General features: G+C 36.8%; 1 protein-coding gene across 2 annotated transcripts in view; it reads right to left on the bottom strand.

Moving 5' to 3' along the window:
• Nucleotides 1–17,752: 17,752 nt before the first annotated feature.
• LOC149193987 (KH domain-containing protein At3g08620-like) overlaps nt 17,753–24,874 on the bottom strand; it is a 119,309-nt gene continuing 112,187 nt past the window's right edge. For both annotated transcript variants that reach the window (XM_089404968.1, XM_089404967.1), the window contains exons 6-7: nt 18,638–18,781; nt 17,753–18,534 (exon numbers count right to left, since the gene is read on the bottom strand). In XM_089404968.1, the coding sequence (XP_089261094.1) occupies nt 18,388–18,534; nt 18,638–18,781 (291 nt within the window). In that variant the 3' untranslated portion in view covers nt 17,753–18,387. The remainder of the gene's footprint in view (nt 18,535–18,637; nt 18,782–24,874) is intronic.

Here is a 24,874-nt window from a genome sequence, read left to right as displayed (position 1 = left end):
TCTGAAGGAAAAACTAAGGAATATTTGAATGCAGAAGGGTGAAGGCATCAACTCCTATCTCACCAAAATTTGGAATATTTGGGATGAGCTTGTCATAGGAGAGTCACCCCCACATACAAGACTTGTGCGTTTATCCCTCAATAGTGTCACTAAGGAGTAGGAGACCTTTGTCCAGGGCATTCTGGGACGAGATCAGTTACTTGGGTGGCACTAGATGTGGGCATATCTTCAGCAAGAGAGATGAGGAAAAATATAGTAAAGAGATCCATCAACGACAGTGGCAACAAAGGGTCAAAGGGTGTGAAGGAGGAAGGAAATGCGGCCCTTGCATCGAAAGGGAAAGAAAAAGGTCCTAGTCAGGGACAAGGCTCTATCCAAGATCAAGTGCTTCAGGTGTAGCAAGTTTGGCCACTACAATACTCAATGTCCTTAGAGGAAGAAGTAAAAGAAGGCAAAGCAGGATCAGGGGGCAGCATCCACAGAGATAGACCAGGTATCCTCCAAATTGGAGGACCAATTCGCTTTGTATGCAACTATACCTCCAAGAGAGAGGTGGGGAGACATCAAATTCTAGATCCAGATTTGCAGAGAGTTGGGCAGGGTCCATCGAGGTAAGCATCATATGGTGTTTTCTCTTAGATCATTACCCTTGCTATAGGGACCCACAGTATTCAATAGCAGGATGGTCAGTGTTAGATGGTGTAGTCAGTTCTAGAGTGACAGTTGTAGTGAGATGTTGAGGAGCACAAAACAATGTTGATAGCAGTGCAGGGGGCACAGTGCAGAATCAACAACAATGAAAATTCCCCAATGGACAGAGTAGAGGCTAGTCGCAGTTAGAGACTCAGGAGAAAGTTGCATCATGGAGACAAAAATGATTCAAGATTTTGGATGCTTCTTAATTGCAGCAGTGAAAAAACCAATGAGAGGGATGTTAATTGGGTTGTAGTGCAGATGCAAAGTTGGCAGCAGTACCAGTTGTACAATGCAGTGTTAATAGCAACATAGATGCAACATGGTTCAACTACAATTAGTAGCATATTAGCGCAGTATTTGATGGATAGTGGCAACCATCTACCATTGTCAGACATTAACAACGTGGGAGGATGTTATGGAGATAGTTGGAGAACACCTTCCTCGCTAAAAGGGAGTGTTAGTTTTTGTAGCATTGGGTGGTGTTCTAGTCTCAAAAATTTGTGGAGAGGCTAAAACACTGGCGTTCTCCAAAACCCAGAAATTGTTTTTGGAAATTCCACCTAAAGATAGCTCAATTAAATTAATTGACCATCATTTAAATTTATCCTAAGACTAATGTAGGAAAATTGATTAATTAATAGTAATTAATTTAGAAAGGTGAGAATTCTCTAGAAACTCACACTGATCGACTTGGAGATTATCTCAACCATCGATTAAGTTTTAATCTTGGCCATTGGAGTCCCAACTGGAGATTATAAGAGGAGGTTGATGGGTAGATGGAGAACACACTAATTGCAGATAATCACTTATCAAGGCAGTTTGATTTCCCAGTGGTAGGTGATTCAATGGTGAGATCGAGCCAGTGATCGAGTAGTAAGTGGTTGAGGGTAGCATAGAGATTTTTCGGAGGAGTTGAAGCTCCGGAAGAGTCAGAAGAGGAGACTAAAATTATTCTTCAGGAGGTTGCATGGTGCCTCAAGAAGGCAGTTTGATTTAGTTGTGGGGAAGATCGATTCAACATCCAAAGGCCAGGAAAGTCTTCTAGAGTGTCAGAGAGTCACTTCCAGCAACAGAGACAGACATAGCTATAGGATTCATTGAGTTCTTGAGGCAGAGCAGATAGAGCTTGCACAAGCACTGTGTAGAGGCTCACACAGGAGCAATTTGTACAACCCAATTTGGCCATATTTCTAAGCAGAATCAGTTGTGGTGTTGAGGTATTTTTCTCCCGGATATTTTTCCATTTTTTCTCTCATATTTCATTGCCAGTTGGGCATCCAAATTATTGTACTCAGAATTGATGGTTGTTAGGATATTCCGACACATAGGAAATAATTAAGTATAACTTGGTCTAGTGTAGAGTTAGGTAAAATGTGTTTCTTTACTATGTACATTTGTAACTTACAATCCGACGATCACAATATGTTCTAAACATGAAGTAATCCGACGGTTCATTCTCTCCTCATTATTACCGACACTTGATCCGTGGCTTAACACCCAATTGGTCCATGATCTCTATTTAAAGAGCATGGAGGGTCATTTGTAGGGTGACCGTTCATGAGAGAAGCTTATGTAAATTTTCTTTCTTTTAAAAATAAATTTCCTGAAGTGGTCGTGTTGGCTCAGGTCGTGAACCGTTTCTCTCTTTGCGGGTTTTAACCACGTTAATAATACTGGTGTATTGATCTATGATCTGTTTGTGAGCGGTGTCCTTTGGTTTCCTATCTAAGGAACTTACCCTGTAAATTCCTACATGGTATCAGAGCTATTTGAGGGCCGCATTCGTTGGTGATCCAAATCGGAAGCCAATACAACTGAATCCAACTGTCATTTCCTAGATCTATTATTTCTGACTTCTTTTGGGCCGAGAGGACTGCTTTATTGTGTTAGTAGCATCTGTTCCAGTGAGGAACCCCTTTCGTTTCACGCAAAAAGGTTTTCGGTAGCCCTAGCTACGTCATTTTTAAGATCTGGAGATATACAATGTTTATTTGCAGTTTTAGTTATTTTCTCTTTGTTTATTAGGGTTATTTATCTCTTTGTTTTTTATTAATGGATCTATACCTTTTATTTTTGCATATGCTTTTTGCCCCGCGACTCTGTGCGATCTGTGCAAATCAGAAACAAAAAAGAAGGATTTTTCTCATGTGTATGCTCTTTTCTGCCGCACCTTAGTGTGATCTCGGAAAATCAGAAACATTGAGGAAAATATTTAGTTTCCGACAAAAGCTAACTCCAAGCCACAAGGTTTGGTTTTTGTTGTATGTCCATGTTGGGTTGTGTGGTTTTTTGTTTTGTAGGCAAAAAGAGCTTTTTCAAGTAAGCATGCACCCCAAATCTTCAATGACTTAAAAAAAACTCCTTCATCTTTTTCAAAAATTACTAACCTTTTAAACTAGCTCACTTGGTCCAAAGTTACTTTATGAGAATAGAGGTCTTGAGTTCAAGTCTTTCTTTTTGTTGAATTACTTTTTCAAAAAGCACATGTAACTTATGTTTTAAAGCTACTTTATGTAAAATTGTTCTCACCCATTATAAAAAGTGAGTCACTTATAATTTTAAAGTCTCTTTATCTTTTATTTAAGTTACAATTTAGTGGGTAGCTCATAAAGTACCATTGTAAAAGTAACTTTCACTTATTTATAAAAGTGGGTCACATAATTTTTTTTAAAGTGAGCTAATTAGATTAAGTTTGGAAAGGGAGGAGATTTTTTTTAAATATAACATCATCATTTATTTCTGCACATTCATGCACTTCGTCGGCATCTTCAACAACTTTTCTTCAAAAAGCCATAACTTCTTCATCTGGAAGCCGTTTTTTTTAATCAGCGTAATTTTTCGAGATCTTTCTATTAGAACACTTAATTTCAACATCTACAGCTTCAGTTTCTGTTAAAATGGAAAGTTCATGCCAAGTTATTTTTGACAGCACCAACTACTTCCAATGGTGGTCCTACATTGTGGATTTACTTCGAAGTAAAGGTCTTTATAGAATAGCCTCAGACCAAGAAACTAAACCTAAAGATGAAGATAAGGCAGCCAAATGGGAAAATAGGCAAGATCAAGCACATGGGTTGATAGGGATGTTTGTTTCTCCAGATCTTAGATTCCATATCGTTGAACTTGATATGCCTAATGAAGCAATGAAACATCTCACTAAAGATTTGGAATTAAAAATGAAATTATAGTCCATCAACTCGAAAATGATTTGCTTACATTGGACCCCAATAATTTCTCTTCCATTGAAGATTTTTTGTCCATGTTCAAGACCCTTAGACTTCTCTTGGAAGGTGTTAAGGTTAAGAAAAGAGATGGTAGCCTTATCTATTCCATTCTTACTAAGTTGAGACCAGCCTACTCTGTGTTTGTTTCCACCTTTCATTCTACTAGAGAAACCTTCATTTTCTCAACGACAAGACTACAAATCCCCCTTTTTTGATGTCTTTTGTGATTCTTTGATAAGAGAACAAGAAAAGCTCTTACATCTTGGTCTTCTTAATCTTGGAAACTCTTCTAAGAAAGCCTTGGCTGCCCAACAACAGCCAAATTCAAAGAATCGTAAAAAGCAGTATCCTAAAAAGAATGGTCCTAAACCAAACAAGGGTCCTAAGCAATTACAGTCTTAAAATGAAAAATCAATTCAACAAAATGATAAGGCAAATAAAAGCAAAGGGAAGAAGACTAATAGACATTGCAACTTTTGTAATTGAGATGGCCACTTAGAATCCAAATGCTTTAAGAAGATGGAAGCCTTGGAAGCAGCAATGAAGAAGCATAACATCCATTTGGATCATTCTTGAACTTCAACTTCATCTTAAGGAACAACACTTTGTGCATGTGGTTGTCAAGCATCTCAGTCTGGTTATGCACTTAATGTATCTTCTTCTTCTCATTCTCACAAGTGGCTCATTGATACTGGAGTTTCTTATCACATGGCCAAAAACAAAGCCATGTTTTCTTCTTTAAATGATTGTAACACCACAAATATATATGTCGATGATGATAGATCTCTTAGTGTTGTAGGGAGTGAAACTATTCATCTAAACAATGGTCAATTTAATGATGTATTATGTGTTCCAACCTTATCCTGCAACCTTCTATCTGTATATCAGATAACTCATTTAGGTGAAGGTAAAATCGTTGAATTTTCACTTCACAATGTTGAAATTAAGGACCTAAGAGATCCTAGACAAATTTTAGCTACTGGAATTGCTGATGATTCTACAAGGTTGTATAATTTTAACAACTTTGGGACATCAACACTTCCCTCGGTATTTGTTGCTCATAATGATGAAGTAAGCAAACTTTGGCATGAGCGATTTGGTCACTTAAACTATCGCTCCCTTCAAAATCTATGTAAAGAAAATATGGTGACAGGTCTTCCTATGGTATCTTGCAAAGATGGTGTGTGTTCCGGATGTGTACTCGGAAAACATCATCAGGAAAGTTTTGAAAAATGTGCCTCTTGGCACGCCTCAACCCCTTTACAGCTTATGCATAGTGATTTATGTGGTCCACTTCCAGTTTTTTCATTCTCTGGCTACAAGTATTTCTTAACTTTCATCGATGATTTCTCGAGACGCACTTGGGTATACTTCTGAAAACTCAAGAGTGAAGTCTTTATCATGTTCTTGGCCTTTAAGGCCTTTGTTGAGAAACAATCTGGACATCGAATTCTTAAGCTAAGATCAGATAATGGCAAAGAATATGTTAACAACAAATTCATCAACTTTTGCACTGAGCATGGAATTCAAATGCAACACATTGTTCCATATACTCCACAACAAAATGGTGTAACTGAAAGGAAGAATCACACCTTAAAGGAAATGGCTAATTGTATGCTTCAATCTAAAGGACTTAGTCTTAATTTTTGGGCAGAAGCAATTAATTGTGAAAATTACATAGTAAATCGCACTCCTACTAAGGTTTTAAAGAATATCACTCTAGAAGAAACATGGAGCTCAATTAAACCAAATGTAAGTCACTTTCATATTTTTGGAAGTGAAGCATGGGCCCATATTCCAGATGAGAAACATAAAGCTTTAGAACCTAAGAGTGAAAAATGTATTTTTGTTGGATATTCTGAAGATGTCAAAGGATACAGACTTATTCCACTTAAGTCCAAAAATGTTATCATTAGAAGAGATGTAAAGTTTGCTAAAAATATATCGGCCGACAAGCCTAGTTCGACGGATGTGCCACCTCTCTCTATCCCTTCTACCTCTGAAAATATTTCTTCTTCAGATGATGAAAGCGAGGATGACAATCCTCCCCCACCTTCTCAGGATCTTCCTTCAACTCCTCAACTTCCAAAATGGGTATGTGCTACTCAAGATGCAGCAAGTGCTCTTGCAAGCGATCCTATAGATCAACGACGTACTTGTTCTCATTTTGATAGAGCATCTTCTTTACCGGCTCAAGCTTCAGCGAATTATGAGCCTAACACCATTGCAGAAGCTTTAGGACATCCAGATAGGGACGCAACTATGAATGAAAAATATCATTCATTATTGGCAAATGATACATGGGATCTTGTTCCTCTTCCCAAGAGACGAAAACTTATTAGATGCAAATGGGTTTACATAACCAAGTATGGACCAGATGGAAAAGTTGATAAACATAAAGCTCGTCTTGTTGCTAAGGGTTTTTCACAAGTTGAAGGCATTGACTATACTGAAACCTTCTCCCTTGTTTCCAGAATGAACTCTATTCGCCTTGTTCTTTCCCTTGCTGCCTCTTTCAAATGGGAAGTCCATCAGATGGATGTTAAATCTACCTTCTTGCTTGCATGAAGAAATCTATATGTAACAACCTATTGGCTTTATACAAACAGACTCCAGCCTTTCATGTCGGCTTAAGAAATCCCTTTATGGTCTCAAGCAAGCCCCTTAGGCTTGGTATGCCAAAATGGATAGCTTTCTTTTAGATACTGGCTTTTCTAGGTGTCATTCTAACAATACTGTCTACACCAAGAAAGTGGGTAAGTTTCTTATCATTCTTGTTCTTTATGTTGATGATCTTATCCTTACTGGTAGTGATCCCAACCTTATAAAACATGTGAAGTCCGACCTTAAAAAGAAGTTTGAAATGACAGACTTATGACACTTGCATTATTTTCTTGGTCTTCAAGTCTTGCAATCCAAGGAAGGTATTTCCCTTTCCCAGTCCAAGTATGCCTGTGATCTTCTACGCCACTTTCACATGAAAAATTGTAAGCCAACCCCTTCTCCCTTTTAGTATGGAGCCAAACTTTTAGTCACTTGTACTTCCCCTGAAGTTGTTGCTACCTTATACCGTCAGCTTGTAGGAAAACTTTTGTATTTGACCCATACCCGTCCTGACCTTTCCTTTAATGTTGGCCTTATTGCTCGATTTATGCAAAACCCACATGAAAGTCATTGGAAATCAGCTAAAAGAATATTTCGTTATGTTTTAGGTACAGTTCAGTTTGGTATTCATTACAGTGCAAAAGCATCTCCTCTATTGGTTAGTTTCAATGATTCTGATTGGGCTGAGGACCCTGATGATCAGAAGTATACTGCAGGTTATGTCTTCACTCTTGGTTCAGGACCTATTACATGGGCTTGCAAGAAACAAAGTGCCATTTCTCTTTCTTCAGCAGAAGTAGAGTATCGTGGCGTCGTAGAAGCTAGTAAGGAAGCCCTGTGGCTTCGTTAGATCCTGTCAAAGTTTGGTTTTCAGCAGCAACATCCAACTACACTTTGGTGTGATAATTAAAGTGCCATTCAACTATTCAAAGATCGAGTCCAACATCAGCGCAAAAAACACATTGAACTACACATGCACTTCATCAGAAAGCTCATTCATGACCATGTTCTTGAAGTGCGATATTGTTCAACCGATGAACAAGTTACAAACATCTTTACAAGAGGTGAAGTTTACCAAACTTCGATTTATGGTTGGAGTTCATGAAGTTGTCACTAAGGGGGGATAGGCTCTAATGCCTCCTTCCTTCTCCTATTGTGTCATATTTGTACATCCTTCAATCCTATCCCAAGTTGTTCTTAAGGGGGGATGTTAGGATATTTCGACACATAGGAAATAGTTAAGTATAACTTGGTCTAGTGTAGAGTTAGGTAAAGTGTGTTTCTTTACTATGTACATTTGTAACTTACAATCCGACGGTTCATTCTCTCATCAGTATTACCAAAACTTGATCCGTGGCTTAACACCCGATTGGTCCATGATCTCTATTTAAAGAGCATGGAGGGTCATTTGTAGGGTGACCGATCATGAGAGAAGCTTATGTAAATTTTCTTTCTTTTATTAATAAACTGCCTGAAGTGGCCACATTAGCTCAGGCTGTGGACTATTTTCCTCTTTGAGGGTTTTAACCACGTCAAGAATACTAGTGTATTGATCTGTGATCTGTTTGTGAGTGGTGTCCTTTGGTTTTCTATCTGAGGAACTTACCCTGTAAATTCCTATAATGGTACTGCATAATAATAAAATCCTCATCTACTGCACTGATTTTACGACATTGGGTTTCTCTGGGGACAATGGTCCAAAAATAATTGTGTCATTTTTATGTGTGTGTGTGTGCTAGCATTTCCTATTTTTTCTTCCGCAGTGTTGTTTATGGTGAAGAAATTGTAGTGTGAATAATTTGTTATTTTATCGTAAACAAAATAAACTACATAATTAATTTATCAGTTAGAGGAATTATTTCCAGTTGCTGCATTTCAAGGAATTTTCACATTACACTGGTATCTTGCTTTTCATCCATTAAAAAATTCTTACAAAGCCTTCCACTCTCTCAACAAATTTCTATATAGATCTCAAGAACTTCACACTTAAACAAAGAGGAGGGTGAGGGCTCCTTGCAACAAACATCTATCCATATTCCATCCTTAAAAAAAAAATCACTCAACTCCATGTTCCCATGCACCTCCTCTATGAAGCAAAACAAGTACAACACTACTTATGTAGTTCCTCATCTTCATGTTCCTTGTGCAACATATTTTGCATTAGTACTTCCTTGCCTAACTTTCAACTTGCTTCTGCGAGTTTTTATTTTATCAATGAGTGTATCCAATGGTTTTCTTCCATGAACCTCTTTCAACAAACATTTTAAAATTGATTGAAGCATGGGAAGGATCTCAACCCACAAGACATAACAATAAACTATCCACACCAAGTGTAAAACAGTTACAAACATGCTCACTCAGGGGAGGCAAAAATGAATTACCAAGATACTAGTAAGACTATAGTGAAAAAGGTACTAGCAAACTCTAGAACCAATGTAAGCTATTAGAGTTATAAGCCATGGAAAATCTATCTCAAAAATCAAATCTACCTTCATGTGTTGAATTTTGAAGCTATGGTCAGTCTTCATAAGTTATATTTTAGGCTTTGTAATATATAAATAATTTGTAAGACATGTTCTTCATTTCATTTTGATTATTTATCCCTTCAAATAATTATTGTAGGACATGTTCTTCATGTCAGATTTAAAAGAGAAATTTTTGAATTTCTAGCTCCAAAATAGTAAAGTCAACCCTCCCTTAAGTCAAGTTGGCCCCAATGAAGAGACACACCCATTCATGAAGGCATAACACTATATAAAGGCATTCAACCTCCTTCACAAAGGCACCATTCAATCTCACACAAGCAAGACAGATTCTAGGCATCTCAACAAATCTGAAGTGCAGGATGAATCGATAGTGCATGACAAATCGATAGTGGAGGACAAATTTGTAGTGTAGGTCGAATCGCTAGTGCAATACAAATTTGTAGTGCAAGGCCGAGTTGCAAGGCCGAAATTGTAGGGTCGAAGTTGTAGGGCTAAATTGCAGGGCCGATTTGCAGGGTTGTTTAAGGAATTCATTTGAGTGCTATGAACCACGTTTGACCATAAGCTTTGTTGGCTAGTTTGACCTCATAGTTGACTAGTTGCATTATATGTATCTCTTGTTGGACTGGAGAATTTATCTAAGAAGGAGGTTGGTAGATTTTTCTCCCAAGTGGGTTTTCCCAGGTTAGATTTTGTGTTCTCTTTGTGCATTGTGATCTATATTGTCTTTATGGTTTGTGGTTGAATTTTTGAAGTGTAATTGCTTAATGATAAACTAGAATTGTTAAAAGAAGGCATCTATCATTAGAAGTAATAACCAATATTTCATAAATAGTTTGCTTATATCTATTGCACTTGAAAACTCAACATCATGCAGATTTGTTACCAAAAGTGAATATCACCTTTTATAGAGCTACCAGAAGGAAAATCAAGACAAAGGAGGAACATATTTGATGCGTTACCACCTTCCATTTACAAAGGGACGCACATAAAAGAAACATATAAATGAGCTCATCTTTGTTATGCCCCCAGCAAATGGAGGCTTGAGTTGAGACTACGAACTCGAGGAGAAGCATACCCGCAAAGTTGGGCATTTCCTTCCACATGTGGTTGAGCAAGGCCTCAAGGAGGAGCTTATGTAAGATTGCAAGTCACGTTCCACCTATGCTCAAAACTTGATCCCTAGGGATGTGATTTTCCAAACCAATCACACCCCCAATACCTCTTCAAACGTTGATTTGCAATGTCCTTTATTAATTGCATACTTTATCTTAAATTGTTTTCCTTATGTTTAAGTGATTATTCGATTGTTGTGTTATGCTTTTATCATAATAAACCTACAACCCCTATGGTCATCCTCTAATAACCATAGTAACCATTAGTATCATGTTAATAATCCACATGCTACTCATGTTAGTAACCCCATAACCCCCATGCTTATTATGCTTTCAAGCCCAATAACCCCATAATAATACTCATTATAACTCCTATAAGCCTTGTGTTAGCGTTAATGACCCTTGTAACCTAATAACCTCCATGTTGTTGGAAATACTGAAAGGAGGGGTGAATAAGTTTTTCTTATCAATTAGCACTTTATTAATTTTTTTCAGAGCATTAGTTAATCTTCAACAATATTATTATTATTCAGAAAAAACAGTAAACAACACCATACAACAATGCACAAAGATAGAAACATTAGACACAATATTGTTAGGTGGAAAACTACCATCAAGTTTTCAGCTACAACTGAAGGAGGCTCCAACCCCCTCGTTTACAAGCATCAACCTGAAGGACGCACCAAAGCCCTAGTTTATAGGCACCAACTTGAAGGATGCACCAAAACCCTATGTTTTATAAAAACCCATTGAAAGGATGCACCAACGCCTTGCTGCAGGCTTTGACCTGCCCTAGGACCACCCTACCGCCCTGAATTGTTCTCAGGCACCAACCTGAAGGTGACTCCAATCACCTGCCTTGTACACTCTACCACCCTGAAGAGCCGACAGATCCCGTTTCACAATTTTCACATTGGATCCCCCTGTCCTCTAAATCAATATAAGAAAGTTGTAAAAAGATATTGTTGCATTGTATACGCTACACAAAATTGCTCAAACTGACCACTACTCAATCAATCCACTGGACAAGTTGCACATCAAATCCTATCTATCAATGTCATCACATCAATTGACAGTTGCTCAACCTAACCATTGCACAACTCTGTTCAAACTAACCATTGTATTATAATGCTTATGACTACTGCACAACATTGATCAAACTACATAACACTGCTCAAACGTGATGCAAAACTGAACCACTGCACTATACATACTACACATCAACGAATAAGCATTCAAGAGCTCATGACACAGTGAACCAGCGTCACTATACCAAATTGCTTATAATGTTGCAAGTGATAGACATTGTTGTCAAATGATGGCTCAAACCCAAGTGCCTCAGGTCATCCCTATGACCTGCTTGTAATTCTCTTGAACTTGGCCCAAGGAGGGCTACCAGCATATGTCTTATCATTATTGTTGTTGTTCACTTGTCATATGAGGTTGTCAAATCACTCCATGTCTATTTGGCATTGTTGTACAACAAAGTTATTATCACTGTCAAGAGTTATCTCAAGGTGTGTTAAGTCTATATGTCAAGTCACTAACAGGTATATAAGTGTATGTCAAGTATATATGTCAAAAATATGATCATTGTAATCTATAGTTCAAGTTAGTATGTCAAAGTGTCAAATCACAGTTTAATTAAGTCAACATATTATATCATTGTCATAATAATTCTACCAATATAGTCAATTATATGTCATAGATAGCCAATTCAAATCACTACTAAGAGTCCATATCTTATTAACTGAGGTCACTGTAGGTACACAATATTATTGTATATCATTGCTTCATATATGTCTTGATTAAGGCCAAACTGTCAAGTCAACTCACTGTCATAAAGTATGTCATAACTATCATGTATACTTGTTTCATTAAGCATCATTGTCTATTACAACTTTATTTTTACGCATACATCACCAAGATCACTATGAGATCTTTCAAATGAACGATAGTCTTGTATCATTATCCAAGGTTAACTTAAGTGTCAAATAGTGTTTCACAATTTTACTGTCCAAATTGTTGACGAGCTACATAGGTCATTGTTACATACATATATATGTTACTGTCAACACAATCACTTGATATCACAAGTGCACTAGGAGTCAAGATCACTTTCAGTCGCATAAACAAGTTCACATATCTTCTATAACGAGCTTGGGATGAGGTCAACTTAATCTTCAATAAGATCTTTAATTCAACATGAGAGTTGAACTTCAAATAATGTTACAAGTCGCTAAACTAAATACACATGTATCTACACATTTGTCAATTGGATCATTGTGTGTTCTGATGCAATCAACTTGTACAATGCAAATTAGGCTATAGTGAATGGTGAACAAAGTCAATCATTGGATTATTGCATATTGACACTTGAAGTTGTTCAACTTAACATGAGATTACTTCCATTGTCTTATGGTGAGAATCAGTGTCATATATTCACAATGGTATAACTGACAAAGGTGTCTTTGTTCGCGTCACTTTCACCAATATCAAGTCAAAAATCATTGTTCTCAAGGCTTAGTCCTTAAATCTATGCCGAGATTTGGCAAGGCCAAGGTCCTGAGGATCCTAAATAGGCATAAACATATGCCCTAGAAAAGGTCTTCAATTTGTTTTACTAGCAAGAAAAGTCTACATCTAAACTAAGTCTAGAATCACCCAAACCAAAATAAAAATGCCACTGAAACCCTTGTTTTGACAACTACACAAGGCCAAGATAACATGTCTGAATTTTTGAAAGCCACAGGAACTTACCATAGAACCAAAGTCTTATAGTTCAGAAGTAGACCAAGAGTTATCCCTACTTCAGACCTTTGTTGTCTTCCTTGTAAGAGAATTTCCCCCAATTGAACCACAAAACCCAAAAGACAAATAAACAAAACAAAAACCCAATCTTCTTCATTGTTTTGTGCCTCAAATGACTGAAAATTTCAGAGGTAAAACATAGGAAAACTTCGTTGAGACTTGACGTGTTATGACATTATATTAGATTTACTTTTATAGACGTGTGTGAGAAAAAAGGGGTTTCTAAAGTGAACGTCGGAGATTACTTGAGAGGTTTAAACTCTTTTAAAAAACTATTAACTTATCTAATTAACTTGTTATCTTAAGCCCTAAGTAAAAACAAGTGTTGCACTTTTGGTAAAGAGCTAGACTTTTTGACAAGGGACATCTTTTGTGGGTGCTAATTGGTTGTATACCCTTCCCAAACATGATATCTCCTCAAAATATGACAAGTAACCCATATGTTTGATATTTGATACCTTCAACTGATGAAATCATGCGAAGTCACCATCCCTTGGTGTTTTAGCCCAAAAATCGGGATCTTCAACTTCAAACATGAATATCTCTCAAACCAGGATGCCTCACGAGGCATACCACATATCACCATAAACATCTCAACGAGGAGAATCCAATGATGTTGATTTCTTGGTCAAACTCAATGATTTTCCACTTCAAATACCCTTAACAAGTTCAGGTTATGGCCTCTGTCCAAGGAACCCAAACCTTAGGGCTAGGTTTTTCAACCATCCAACAGTGGAGTTGCAAACTTGATGTAATCCAAAAAATTATTAAGAAGCGTTCATTAACAATTTGACATTAATGACTAATGTTTCAGTCAAAGTCAAACCAAGTCAAAACCAAGGGTTGACACCAATGCCAACATCATCCAACACATGCTCCATACTCTAATAACTCATGCTCCCTATATTGATAACCTCTACCTAACCATATTAATAACCCATATGGTCCTCTCACTCATAATTTTTATAACCCATATGATTATTGTTTTATCTATTTCAATGGTTGAAGGAAAGTCTTGGGGATCATGTTGATGTTTCACAATGTTCTAGCCATTAATTTCTAATTGATAGCTTTGTCATCATGCAATGATCCATGATGTCTTTTGTCACCTTCTAAAAGGCTTGAGTGGAGCTAAATGTGGTCAACCCTTCCCATGATATTTTAGTCACTAGATCAAATAACACAAGAGCTATTATAGTTCATCTGGTAGGAGACAACATCCATGGCACCACTGAAAAACATTTGAGGAATATTGTCCCCAAAAAATGTATCATGATGTAATAGTATTCCTCCTAATGAATCCCCTATTCATTGATTTGGATGGATATGTTTTTGTATATGACAAGCTCAAACAACACAAATTATTGAGCTACTTCATGTGTTGGATTCCACATGAATCTATCTTAAAGGCTTGGGTTAATAAGCTTTGGGAGCCACATGGTTGCTTCTGCATAACCATTGGTCACCTAACAAAAGGTTTTTTCTACTTTGTTTTAAAGAGAGAACATATTGTAATGCCATTATCACATGTGATCCTCAAATTTCTTGAAATAAGCTAGTGGTATTATGTACTTAGTAAAGAAATTTCTTTGTTGATCAAGCTACTCAACATTGTTTCCTTGTTTGGGTTGAGTTTTAAATGTTTCCGATGTAGTTCTTGGACTTTCTAGAGCAAATATATGTGCCTATTGGTGGTTTCATATGCCATGAACAAGCCATAGTTTTTAACCCTAAGCTCCAAAAACAAGTATAGGGTCAACTTCTCAAAGGACTTGAAACACTGTGTACATTAGAGTTTGAAGGTAGAGTGTTATGTCAATGCTCAAGGTACATAAATCTTTTGGAACCTTTTTGGTACCAAAGCCCTCAATATAATATCAATGATTGTCCTCTCATGGTCAACAATGACACCTTGTCACCTTGGGATATCCATCATCCACAAGTTTGGGCCCAAAAAGCCTCCACTTATGCCAACGATGATGGGTGGGTTCATACTATATGTAGTACTCCTCAAATGCTCCAACTTATGCCAATAATGATAGGTGGGTTCATACTACATGTAATACTCCTCAAATGCTCCAACTCTTGAGGCACATTGGCTTGTTTGCGGGGAGTTTAACATGGTGGAAACCCATCACAGTGAGGGTTTGTTGCATGTGAGAATTGCCTAAAGGGCAAGCCATTCCCTAAAATGAACTCAAGGTCGAGTTGACCCCTTAATGACCCCCCAGTAAATTAAAGGAGAATGATTCCTCCAAGCTTTAGTATACATGGTTCAGCTTTTGCAAAGGTAGAAAGAGGACTTTGAAGAGCTAGATAGAACCATGTCATCAAAATAGAACATTTTTCAAATTAATTGTCAATGGGGTTTGTTAGTGCAATTGATTAGAGACATAACCTACTCTAATCAACAATCTATCATATTTTCCCTTTCTTGGGGAGCTAATCAAATGTGTATTCAAAAAATAAAATTTCTTTTCAATATATCCCATGTGCAACACCCAAGTTGTGTTAATGTTATCTCTAAGATTTGGAACCTTCTCCCCAAGACCAAAGGCTCTAATGACTATATTACTGGGTGGGGTGATATTATCAACCATATCACTACCTTTTTTGAGGAGTTATGAGCATCAAATTACTTTTGTTAGGTGAAAATGCCATAAGGTTCAAGGGATAATTAAAAAACATTGGCTAGACATGAAAATTAAAGACATTGGTTAGACATGCAAATTTTAAATATAATAAATATCTGAAAATACTCAAAGCAGATTGAAAGTTAGTCATAAAAATGCAGCTTCATCTCTAGACTACACAAATATTGCACAGATATAAATTATTGTGCAAATATCTCTGCAGTTATATGAGCTAAGGCAATCTCACAGTGGACACGTTTCTACTACTTTATTATGCACACAACCTGGTAAGAAGTAAAGAAAATCATTGAAAGGAAAGATATATGCGAGTCTTACAAGAAAATCATTGAAAAGAAAGATATATGCGAGTGATACATATGTTGAGACAGAAAAGCTAGAGTGCATATTTTATGATTTCAGCACTCTGCAATCTTATTGTTTATAACAAGAAATGTTAATTTGAGGGAAACGAAAAGCAAAGCACTACACCTTTGCCAAACTGCTTATCAAATAGTCGGGAGACAGGTTTGAATAAAAAGGCTCAAGTAGATCCAATCTCTCATTAATAAGCCATGCATTATCATTATAGTTATATATTCTTATTAAATATATTTCAACATATTAAAAGAGGCAACTGTGCAGTGATCAAGCCACCGAGATGCACACCATTTACACAAACCATAGATCCTCCGACTTTTGGCAGATGTACAAGTCAACAAGGAATTAATTCCTGGTTTGTATGTTAAAGTTGCCCCAAGCTTCCATGCAAACCAACTTGTACCATGTAACAACAAACAGGCATTCAGATTCATTACAACTAAGAAATATTTGCTATAAGGTGTCCCAATGGTGACAGTGATTTTCAACACTGCATTAAAGCCATGTCAATGTTAGTGAATTTCCAAAGTGTCTACAATTTCCTTACAACCAAACAAAATTACATCTCCTTATAACAAATTCGGCCTGCGGAGGATCAAAACAATATTAATACAGGTGGAAAGCACAATTTGCAATCAACATTTCAAAATGCTGAATCAAGATGAACCAATCTCTAAACTGATAGGACGACATTTAAACTATTGAAATAATATAATATGATGAGAAACTAAGAAAAAAATTTCTTAAATATTATATACTACCAAAGGATCAGAGCACATATCATTGACGACTTAGCTTTCCAGAATATCGTGAGGAGATACAATCCAAATTTTGGGTTTGTTTCCTTCTCACAAAAAATCAGTAACTTCATCCACTACAGACAAATACCATAAATTCAGTAAAACGTATGCTCAAAGGATTGGCATGACTCCAGGTTGCCATTATTTGTATAGAACGGGCAAGTGTTTTAGCCATTTATCACATGTAAATGAATGAAGAGCCAAGTTGATGTAAGAATTTCTTCTGCTGAAAACAAAGTTACTAACCTATGAGTCATCTGGAAGTGAGCAATTTTAAGAAATATTGGAGTTACTTTACTCGTGATATAACAAGAAGTTTCTGGACACAATAAACTGGAAGTTCTAGTTAGTTATCCTCTACCAAAACTTCTTGAGATGATAATCATCACTGTAATAAAAGTTTTATCAATACTGAGCACTCATTCACTTGAAACAAATTCACAAAGAGTGCATTGTGGATGAATTTAATATCATCAATATTTAAGATGTAATGAATATCACATAAATTAAATAGATACAAGTGCAAGCATTCAATTAAGTAACATATTGTTCAAGTGTCATACAATGAAACGCATACCTTAAGGACCATAAAAGGAGCTCTACCAAATGCGACTAATCGTCAGCAGTAAACTAAAAGAACCTAACTAAACACTTCTAATATTAACTGCTAGAAATAAATAAATAAATAACTGTATCACGCAACAGATATTATAAAATAAAATTTTCCCTCTCAAACCTCCACATAAATACTTATTTACATGCAATCCATGTTTCGACTTCCATATCCTTTCCCGACACTTGCGTTCGGATGACAATATTATAAATGAGATTGTCGACTGCAAGAATTCATGTGAAGACATGAAAATAATTGTTGGTTCTACGATAATAGGTGGCTACAAGCCATTCTTTGAATGAAAAGCCAAGTACTATATGTGTATTCCTTTCCCGACATTTGTGTTGGTACAACAATATTATAAATGACATTGTTGACTGCAAAAAATCATATAAAGACATGAAAAGAATTGTTGGCTCTATTATAAAAAATAGCTACAAATCAATCTTTGAATGAAAATCCAAGTACTAGATGTGTACTTCATCAAAAAATGGAATGAATGTGAAAAGTCAAAACCAGACAAGCGCAGTGTAAAGCTCCAGGTCACGATCAGAAGGTTTAGAAGGATGACTTATGCAACAGACCACCTGTCATCAAACTGACTAAAATACTTAATTACTAAAAGCCTGGACGGCATTAGTAGACAGTTTTACTGAAAAGAAAAAATTCGGAAACTCGGTACTCAAACATCAGCTCATGGTACACAGATTTACCTAAAATATTCCAGCCGCTACAGAAGATTTACAATGCATAAATACAAAATGTGTCAAAACTTAATGACAGTACCAGATTCAACCGTCATTTAACTGTCTTGAACGATTTCTGTTATATGATCAACACAGCATGAGATGAACTTAATTCCACATTAGAATAGTAAGCAGTTCCACATCCTTGAATTGACTGTTCTTTGATTCATCGACTCCCATCTTCCATAAGCTACAATATCCAACCCAGCAGGCTTTGCAGGCTCTGTGAAAATGCTTCAAGGACCATAATGAAATTTTATATTGTAAGCACATCTTACCCACTAACGCCCTGTTTTTGCACGCTTCATTCCACTGTTGCTGAAAGGAGAAACACTTCCGCTCATACGAGGACTTTCTTCTCTTAATGTACCATTCAACAAGGCTAATTCTCTTAGTTGTTGCTTCTTGAAATAGTCCTGAGACTCATCCTGGAAAATTGAATCAGTATAGATTGAGAAATGACAGTAACAGAAATCAATAATTAGAGAAACTGCTAAAGAAATTACGAGTTTGAAAGACAATCACTCCTACCACAGGCTTCAGCATGTCTCCTATGATATCACGAGCTTGTTTCAGCTTAGCATCAATTATATTGGCAGGTAATTCAGCCTCAATCAAGATGTGCAAAGATTCTTTTAGATGTTCATAACCTGGCTTGTCCCTAAGTTTTTCCTCCTGTAATTGAAAATATTGTTAGTAGTAGAAAAATTTATCTTAAAAATGGAAGAAAATTGTATTAACAGAATACGAATAATTACAAAAAGATTAAAAAGGAAGCGGAAGCTAGTTTCCTTATAACAAAATTAAGTGATATTAACTTATTAGTTCAAACAGCCTAGGGGTGAATTGGCAGTAGCAGCAGACGCATGTTATCATAAAACTATGATTACTTAAATTATGATTTTTTCTATGACCAAAACCAACCCAAAATGTTAATAATGGACTCTGTATATGTTGAAACGTTCAAATATTGTTGTCATTACGGTAACATGATGGCCAGATAATTTCTCCTTTAAAGCTACCCACTTCTTGCCGCATTTCACCCCATTCTTCTTATCAAGAGCCCTCTGTGTGGATTGAACTTACTTCAAGATTCTACAGCATATTCCTGTTTCAAAGGAAAGATGGAGAATTCCTAATTTCCTCCTTCGACAACAAAATGCCAAGCACTTAGAAGAATCTGCATTATAATCATTGTCCTCCATGGTTTTCATATACATTGTTCATATATAGAGAATAACGTTCCATCTAGCTTCTGGGATGCAGGGGCAAAGGAGCAGGTAAACACATTTGGGGTGTGTGGGAAGCACCCCCCAAGTTCTAGGGAATGTCAAGGTCTCCGACATCGGGACTTTGCTTGAAATATTAATTACTAAAAGTTAAAATATATGAAAACTGAAACATAATTCATTGAAATCTTATACATAAGAATGAGTCAATAACATTCATCATTACAGATAACCAAAGTTACAAAAATCAAAACCAGTGGATTGTCCAACCGGTATTGAACCAAAACCAATAGGTGAATCTGTCTACTAAAAAATAGATTAGAATATGCAAAATTTAATGGTATATATGCGAAGTTTACATATGTACACACCATTAAATATTAAGATAAAAATAGAAAAATGTCGCTGAGTGTGAATCACAATACATATTTGAAATGGAATACATAAATGTTGCAACTCTAAATAGCCTCTAGACTCCAAAAGCATCATACTACAATAGATAGCTACATATTATCAAACCACAGCTTATATTGGGATCCTCGTTATCAGTGTCACTCTCTGCCTTCTCATCTAGCCTTTGCTTCTACCTTGATCCTCATGTGACATCAATCAACACTGTCCAATTTTGATGAAACTGCCTAATCCAAGCTTAAAATATGGTAGAAAAAGATTTGCATGCCCAATAAGTGATTTTGGCTTGAATATTTTGCTAAAACCATGACAGGGGACTTCAACAATCAACACCACTAACATCACAGTTTATAGAAGGCTTGGTGATCTTGATTATATGTCAAGCCCATACCCTCATACATGATAGAATCCAATGGAAACACTACAATCCTGCCAGTCCTGAAGTCCTGAAAAATTGTAAGTCTGCTGAACACTTACAGGATATGAAATCCCACTTTCTCCATGCAAAGTCCAATGACATTGGAACCATTCTAAAACATCATGGAACAATTAATGGTAATGTTAGAAAACTGAGCAAAATGATAGAAAAGGAAAGATAAAGGAGAATATCAACTTTTAATTTTATGAGTTTAATATTTACCAATGATCAGCGGGGAGTGGGGTTTCAAAACAACAAACTTTGATAAAAAGAGTGTGGGAGCATATCATTTTTTGAAGGGGGCACTCCCTATTGTGTTTCCTTGCATCGCACCAAAAGGGGACTTGCCCCCCCCCTTGAAGTACTCACATCCTAGGTGTGTGGGAAGCACAAGGAGCATGTCCCCTACCCTTTAAAAACATCTCCCAACATAACACTGATAAAGAATGATTGTATTGTATTTCTTTAAATCATAAAGATTAATTCCAAGGAGTATTTCACTCTCTTTCCCTTTCCCATGTGATCGATGTTCTCTATAATCTTTATCCCTTTTTCTATTACATCCTTCCTGTTGCAAGTCTATTTTCATAAGTTTCCTAGGCCTCCATTAAATCCGGTGCCAAATCCATATCCAATCCTTTTACGATCCTATGATTGATCATGTCACTTGTGATTGACCTAATAACTATCCCGCAATAGAACTCCAAAAAAAAACCCAACAAAGAAACGAGAAAAAATAAATAAATATTTAGAACCTTAGTTACACCACCCCCCTTCGTTCTATGATTATTCACATGGCACCTATCGATTGAAGGGGGGACCAAAGACTTGTCACTTCCCTTTGGGGGTTGGAAACACCTAATAGGATCATCTATTAATCACTCCTACCAAGGGAGGTAAGACCATTATGTGACTAAAGCCCCAATTTTGGAAGAGAAGCCACATATGAAGTGTTATTATGCCCATTTCTTTCAAGCTTGGTTCACTTAGATGCAATAATGACTAATGTCCCTGATGATAAAAGTTGCAGCACTGGATATTGTGTGTAATTGGTAGGTGGTTTCATCTATAGGTCTAGACAACTTAATTGGGGTCCACATCCTTTAGAGGGGCCTATTGAGTCTTGACACCCACAGGTGATGCATTGAGAGCCATGGGACTTCGAACAATTATAGAGCTTCATTCATAGCCATGGGCACCTTCAACACCCACAACATTCCTACATTTGCCTCATTATTCATGGGATGATGCACCTGAACCAGTATGCCCCTAGTCGGCTTAGTAGTATACATGGTGTGGCAAGTTGATCTAGTGCCAAAATGAGGTTTGTCTCATGCTTTGCAATATGGGAGGGCTAGCACCACCTTCAATGCCCTTAACGTTGGAGAAGATACAAGCTTATTTATCACTTGGAGACCCATGAGACCCAGTTTGTGCCCCAAAACCACATTTGGGAGCTACAGGATGATTTACAGACAGATTTAGGGGCCAACCCCTAGACCCATATTTTAGGAGCTCCCTACACTCATCATGGCACTAGAGGAGCTCAACGCACGCCCTAAAAAACATTTTGACCCTGTTGATGGTATCTTGTTTTTACATTGGCTACAAGGTCGGCCTGTGACCTTGGCTAGTTTTTGCCCATTATTTTATGATTTTTGGGGCTTGTAGGCTAAATTAGACATTAGCAGGATATGTATATATTAGAGATCATTTCATTTGACCTCTCATCATGATCACTTCTTGGAATTTCGGCCTCCTTAGAGGAACTCACACTTGCTCTTTTGTGGATGTTTGGAGATCTTTGGATGCATTTTCATGTTTGGAGTTGATTTTGGATATTCTTTGGTCTAATGGATGGAAATATTGTATGTTATCTCGTAAATGTAACTTATTGTTGAATATCTAATGTATGGATTATTGATTCTAAGTTATGTTAATTGTGCCCTAATTTATTGAAAATCAACTTTGAATTGCTATCTAGATGCATATGGCATGCATTACTCATACATAACATGTAATGAGTTGTCCTAGAGGTGAACTCTTAGTAGCTCTCCTGTAAAATTATGTTTTTCCATTGAGTAAATGCTAGAAATTTGATTAATAGGGCATCAAATTTCAGCCTCTTCAGGAACAAGTTTGGCTACCTTTTATCATCCTAGATTCCATATTCCCAAAAGACAAGGAACTAATCCAACTTCTTTGTTATGAAACCAACTCACAAAAAGATAGAAAAGATAGATCAACGCCTTAGAATTCAACCTCTTCGAGGGGGCAACCTCCTTTACATTACACAAATGAATGATTCTTTGATAATTCAAATGACAAAACCTCCTTTCTATATATAGGAGTCTAAAGAGTCACAATATAACTCAGCTGAACTAAAAATAATAATATAAAGGCACAAAAATAACAATAGAGGGATTCTATGGGGCACAATAATAACAATATGGGAATAATAGGGGCACAACAATATTAATAAGGAATACAAATACAATAGTAATGGGGTAATCACTAGTATTATAGGGACCTAACATGCCCTTCTCCTTCAAAAAAGTGTTGTCCTCAACGCTTGAGTACTTCTAGATGCTTCTGTATAAAATTCTCATCCTCCCATGTGGAATCTTCAGAGGATAAGTTCTTCCACTTGATGAGATACTCCGAAATTGATTGATTTCGTAGCTATCGAGTTCTTGTTTCTGTGACTGCTTCCAGTTCCAATATAATTTTTCCTTCCTCGTCAAATTCTGGCAATATTGTTTGAACTGGGAGCTTGTCGCCTATAAGCTTCTTTAAACATGAAACATGGAAAACTGGGTGCACTCGAAAAGCTGCAGGAAGCTCTAATTTGTATGCCATAGTACCAATCTTTTGCAACACCTTGTACGGACCATAGTACTTTGGTGATAATTTATTATCCTTCTTAGCTTGCTTGATGGACATTTGTTTATATGGTTGTAGTCGTAGGAATACCCAATGACCTACATCAAAACTTCTTTCGCTGCGATGTTGATCTGCTTGTTGTTTCATTCTATTATGCGCCAACACGAGGTTATCCTTTAAGAGTTGGAGGACTTGTTGTTGATGCTCGATGTGATGTTCCACTGCTTGAACCTTAGAATTTTCTCTTAAATATGATGTGATGGATGGTGGCTGATATCCATAGTGTCATAAATGGGGTCATTTTTGTTGCTGTATGGAAAGAAGTGTTATACCACCATTCAGCCAGAGGCAACCATTTGACCCATTGTGTCTGTTTATCAGATACAAAGCAACGAAGATATCTTTCCAAACATTTGTTTACTATCTCAATTTGCCCATCAAATTGAGGATGATAAGATGAGCTATGAGCTAACTAAGTACCAAGACAAGAAAATAATTCTGTCCAAAAATTTCCAGTGAAAATGGGATCTCTGTCACTTACAATAATCTTTGGGTTTCCATGTAGCTTTTGAATTGTTTCCATAAATGCAGTAAAAACTGTACTGGCTTTAAATGGATGTGATAATGCACAAAAGTGAGCATTCTTGGTAAGTCTGTCAACTACCACCATGATGACACTCTTTCCCTCAGACTTGGGTAAACCTGTGATAAAATCCATTGAAACCTCCTCCCAACGTTGGCTTGGAATGGATAAAGGTTGTAATAGACTCGGGGTCTTAATTGTTTCAACTTTATTTTTTTGGCAAACCAAACATTCCGCCACAAACTTTTGAATATCCGATTTAAGGCCATCCCAAAAAAATTCCTTCTTAACCCTGTGGTAAGTTTTTAAAAATCCTGAGTGCCCTCCTAAAGGAGAAGTGTGCAATTCCATAAGAATCTTTTGTTTGAGTTGGGAATTCTTACAGAGGTATAAGCGATCTTTGTACCATAACGAATCATTTTGCCAGCTAAATGTATCAGATGTACTGGAATCTTGTTGTAACTTTCGAATAAGTGCCCACACTTCTTCATCATTCTTCCATTCGTCCCTTACTTCGTTTATCCAATCTGGTTGGATAATAGAAATGGCACACAACAATGCTTCCACATCCTCATCCTTTCTTGAGAGTGCATCTGCCACACATTTTGCTTCCCTTTTTTGTATATGATTTCCAAGTCATAACCCAACATCTTTGTGACCCACTTTTGTTGCTCTTTAGAGGATAATCTTTGTTCTAAAAAGTATTTAAGGCTATCATGATCCGTTTTTACCTTGAAGTGTCTTCCCATTAGGTAGGGTCACCATTTCTTAAGTGCCTGTAGTATTGCCAACATTTCCTTCTCATAAATAGCTTTGTGTAAAAACTTCCCCTTGATTGGACGACTTTCAAAAGCAATGGGTCTTTCATCTTGCATTAAAACAACACCAATTCCATTTCCTGAAGCATCACATTCCACAATAAAAGTTTTTGTGAAGTCCGGTGTAGCTAAAACCGGTGCTTGGCACATTGCCTCTTTAAGATGTTCGAAGGCCTTTGTTGCTTCTGGAGTCCATGAAAATGCATCTTTCTTCAATAATGTTGTTAGAGGTGCTGTTATTCTCCCATAATTCTTAACAAATTTGCGACAATAACCTGTCAACCCGAGAAATCCTCGCAGATGCTTTATGGATGTGGGGATTTTCCATTCCTTAATGGCTTTAATTTTGCTAGGGTCTACCTTAACTCCTTCATGAGATACAATATGATCCAGATATTCCACCTCTTGTACTCCAAAGAAACATTT

The sequence above is a fragment of the Pinus tabuliformis genome, chromosome 2_2, assembly GCF_031772625.1.
Source record: "Pinus tabuliformis cultivar Carrire ecotype Pingquan chromosome 2_2, CPIR1, whole genome shotgun sequence".
In the NCBI taxonomy this organism is placed as follows: Eukaryota; Viridiplantae; Streptophyta; class Pinopsida; order Pinales; family Pinaceae; genus Pinus; species Pinus tabuliformis.
The sequence above is the reverse complement of the archived record's forward strand: the minus strand, read 5'-3'. Positions and strand labels throughout refer to the sequence as shown.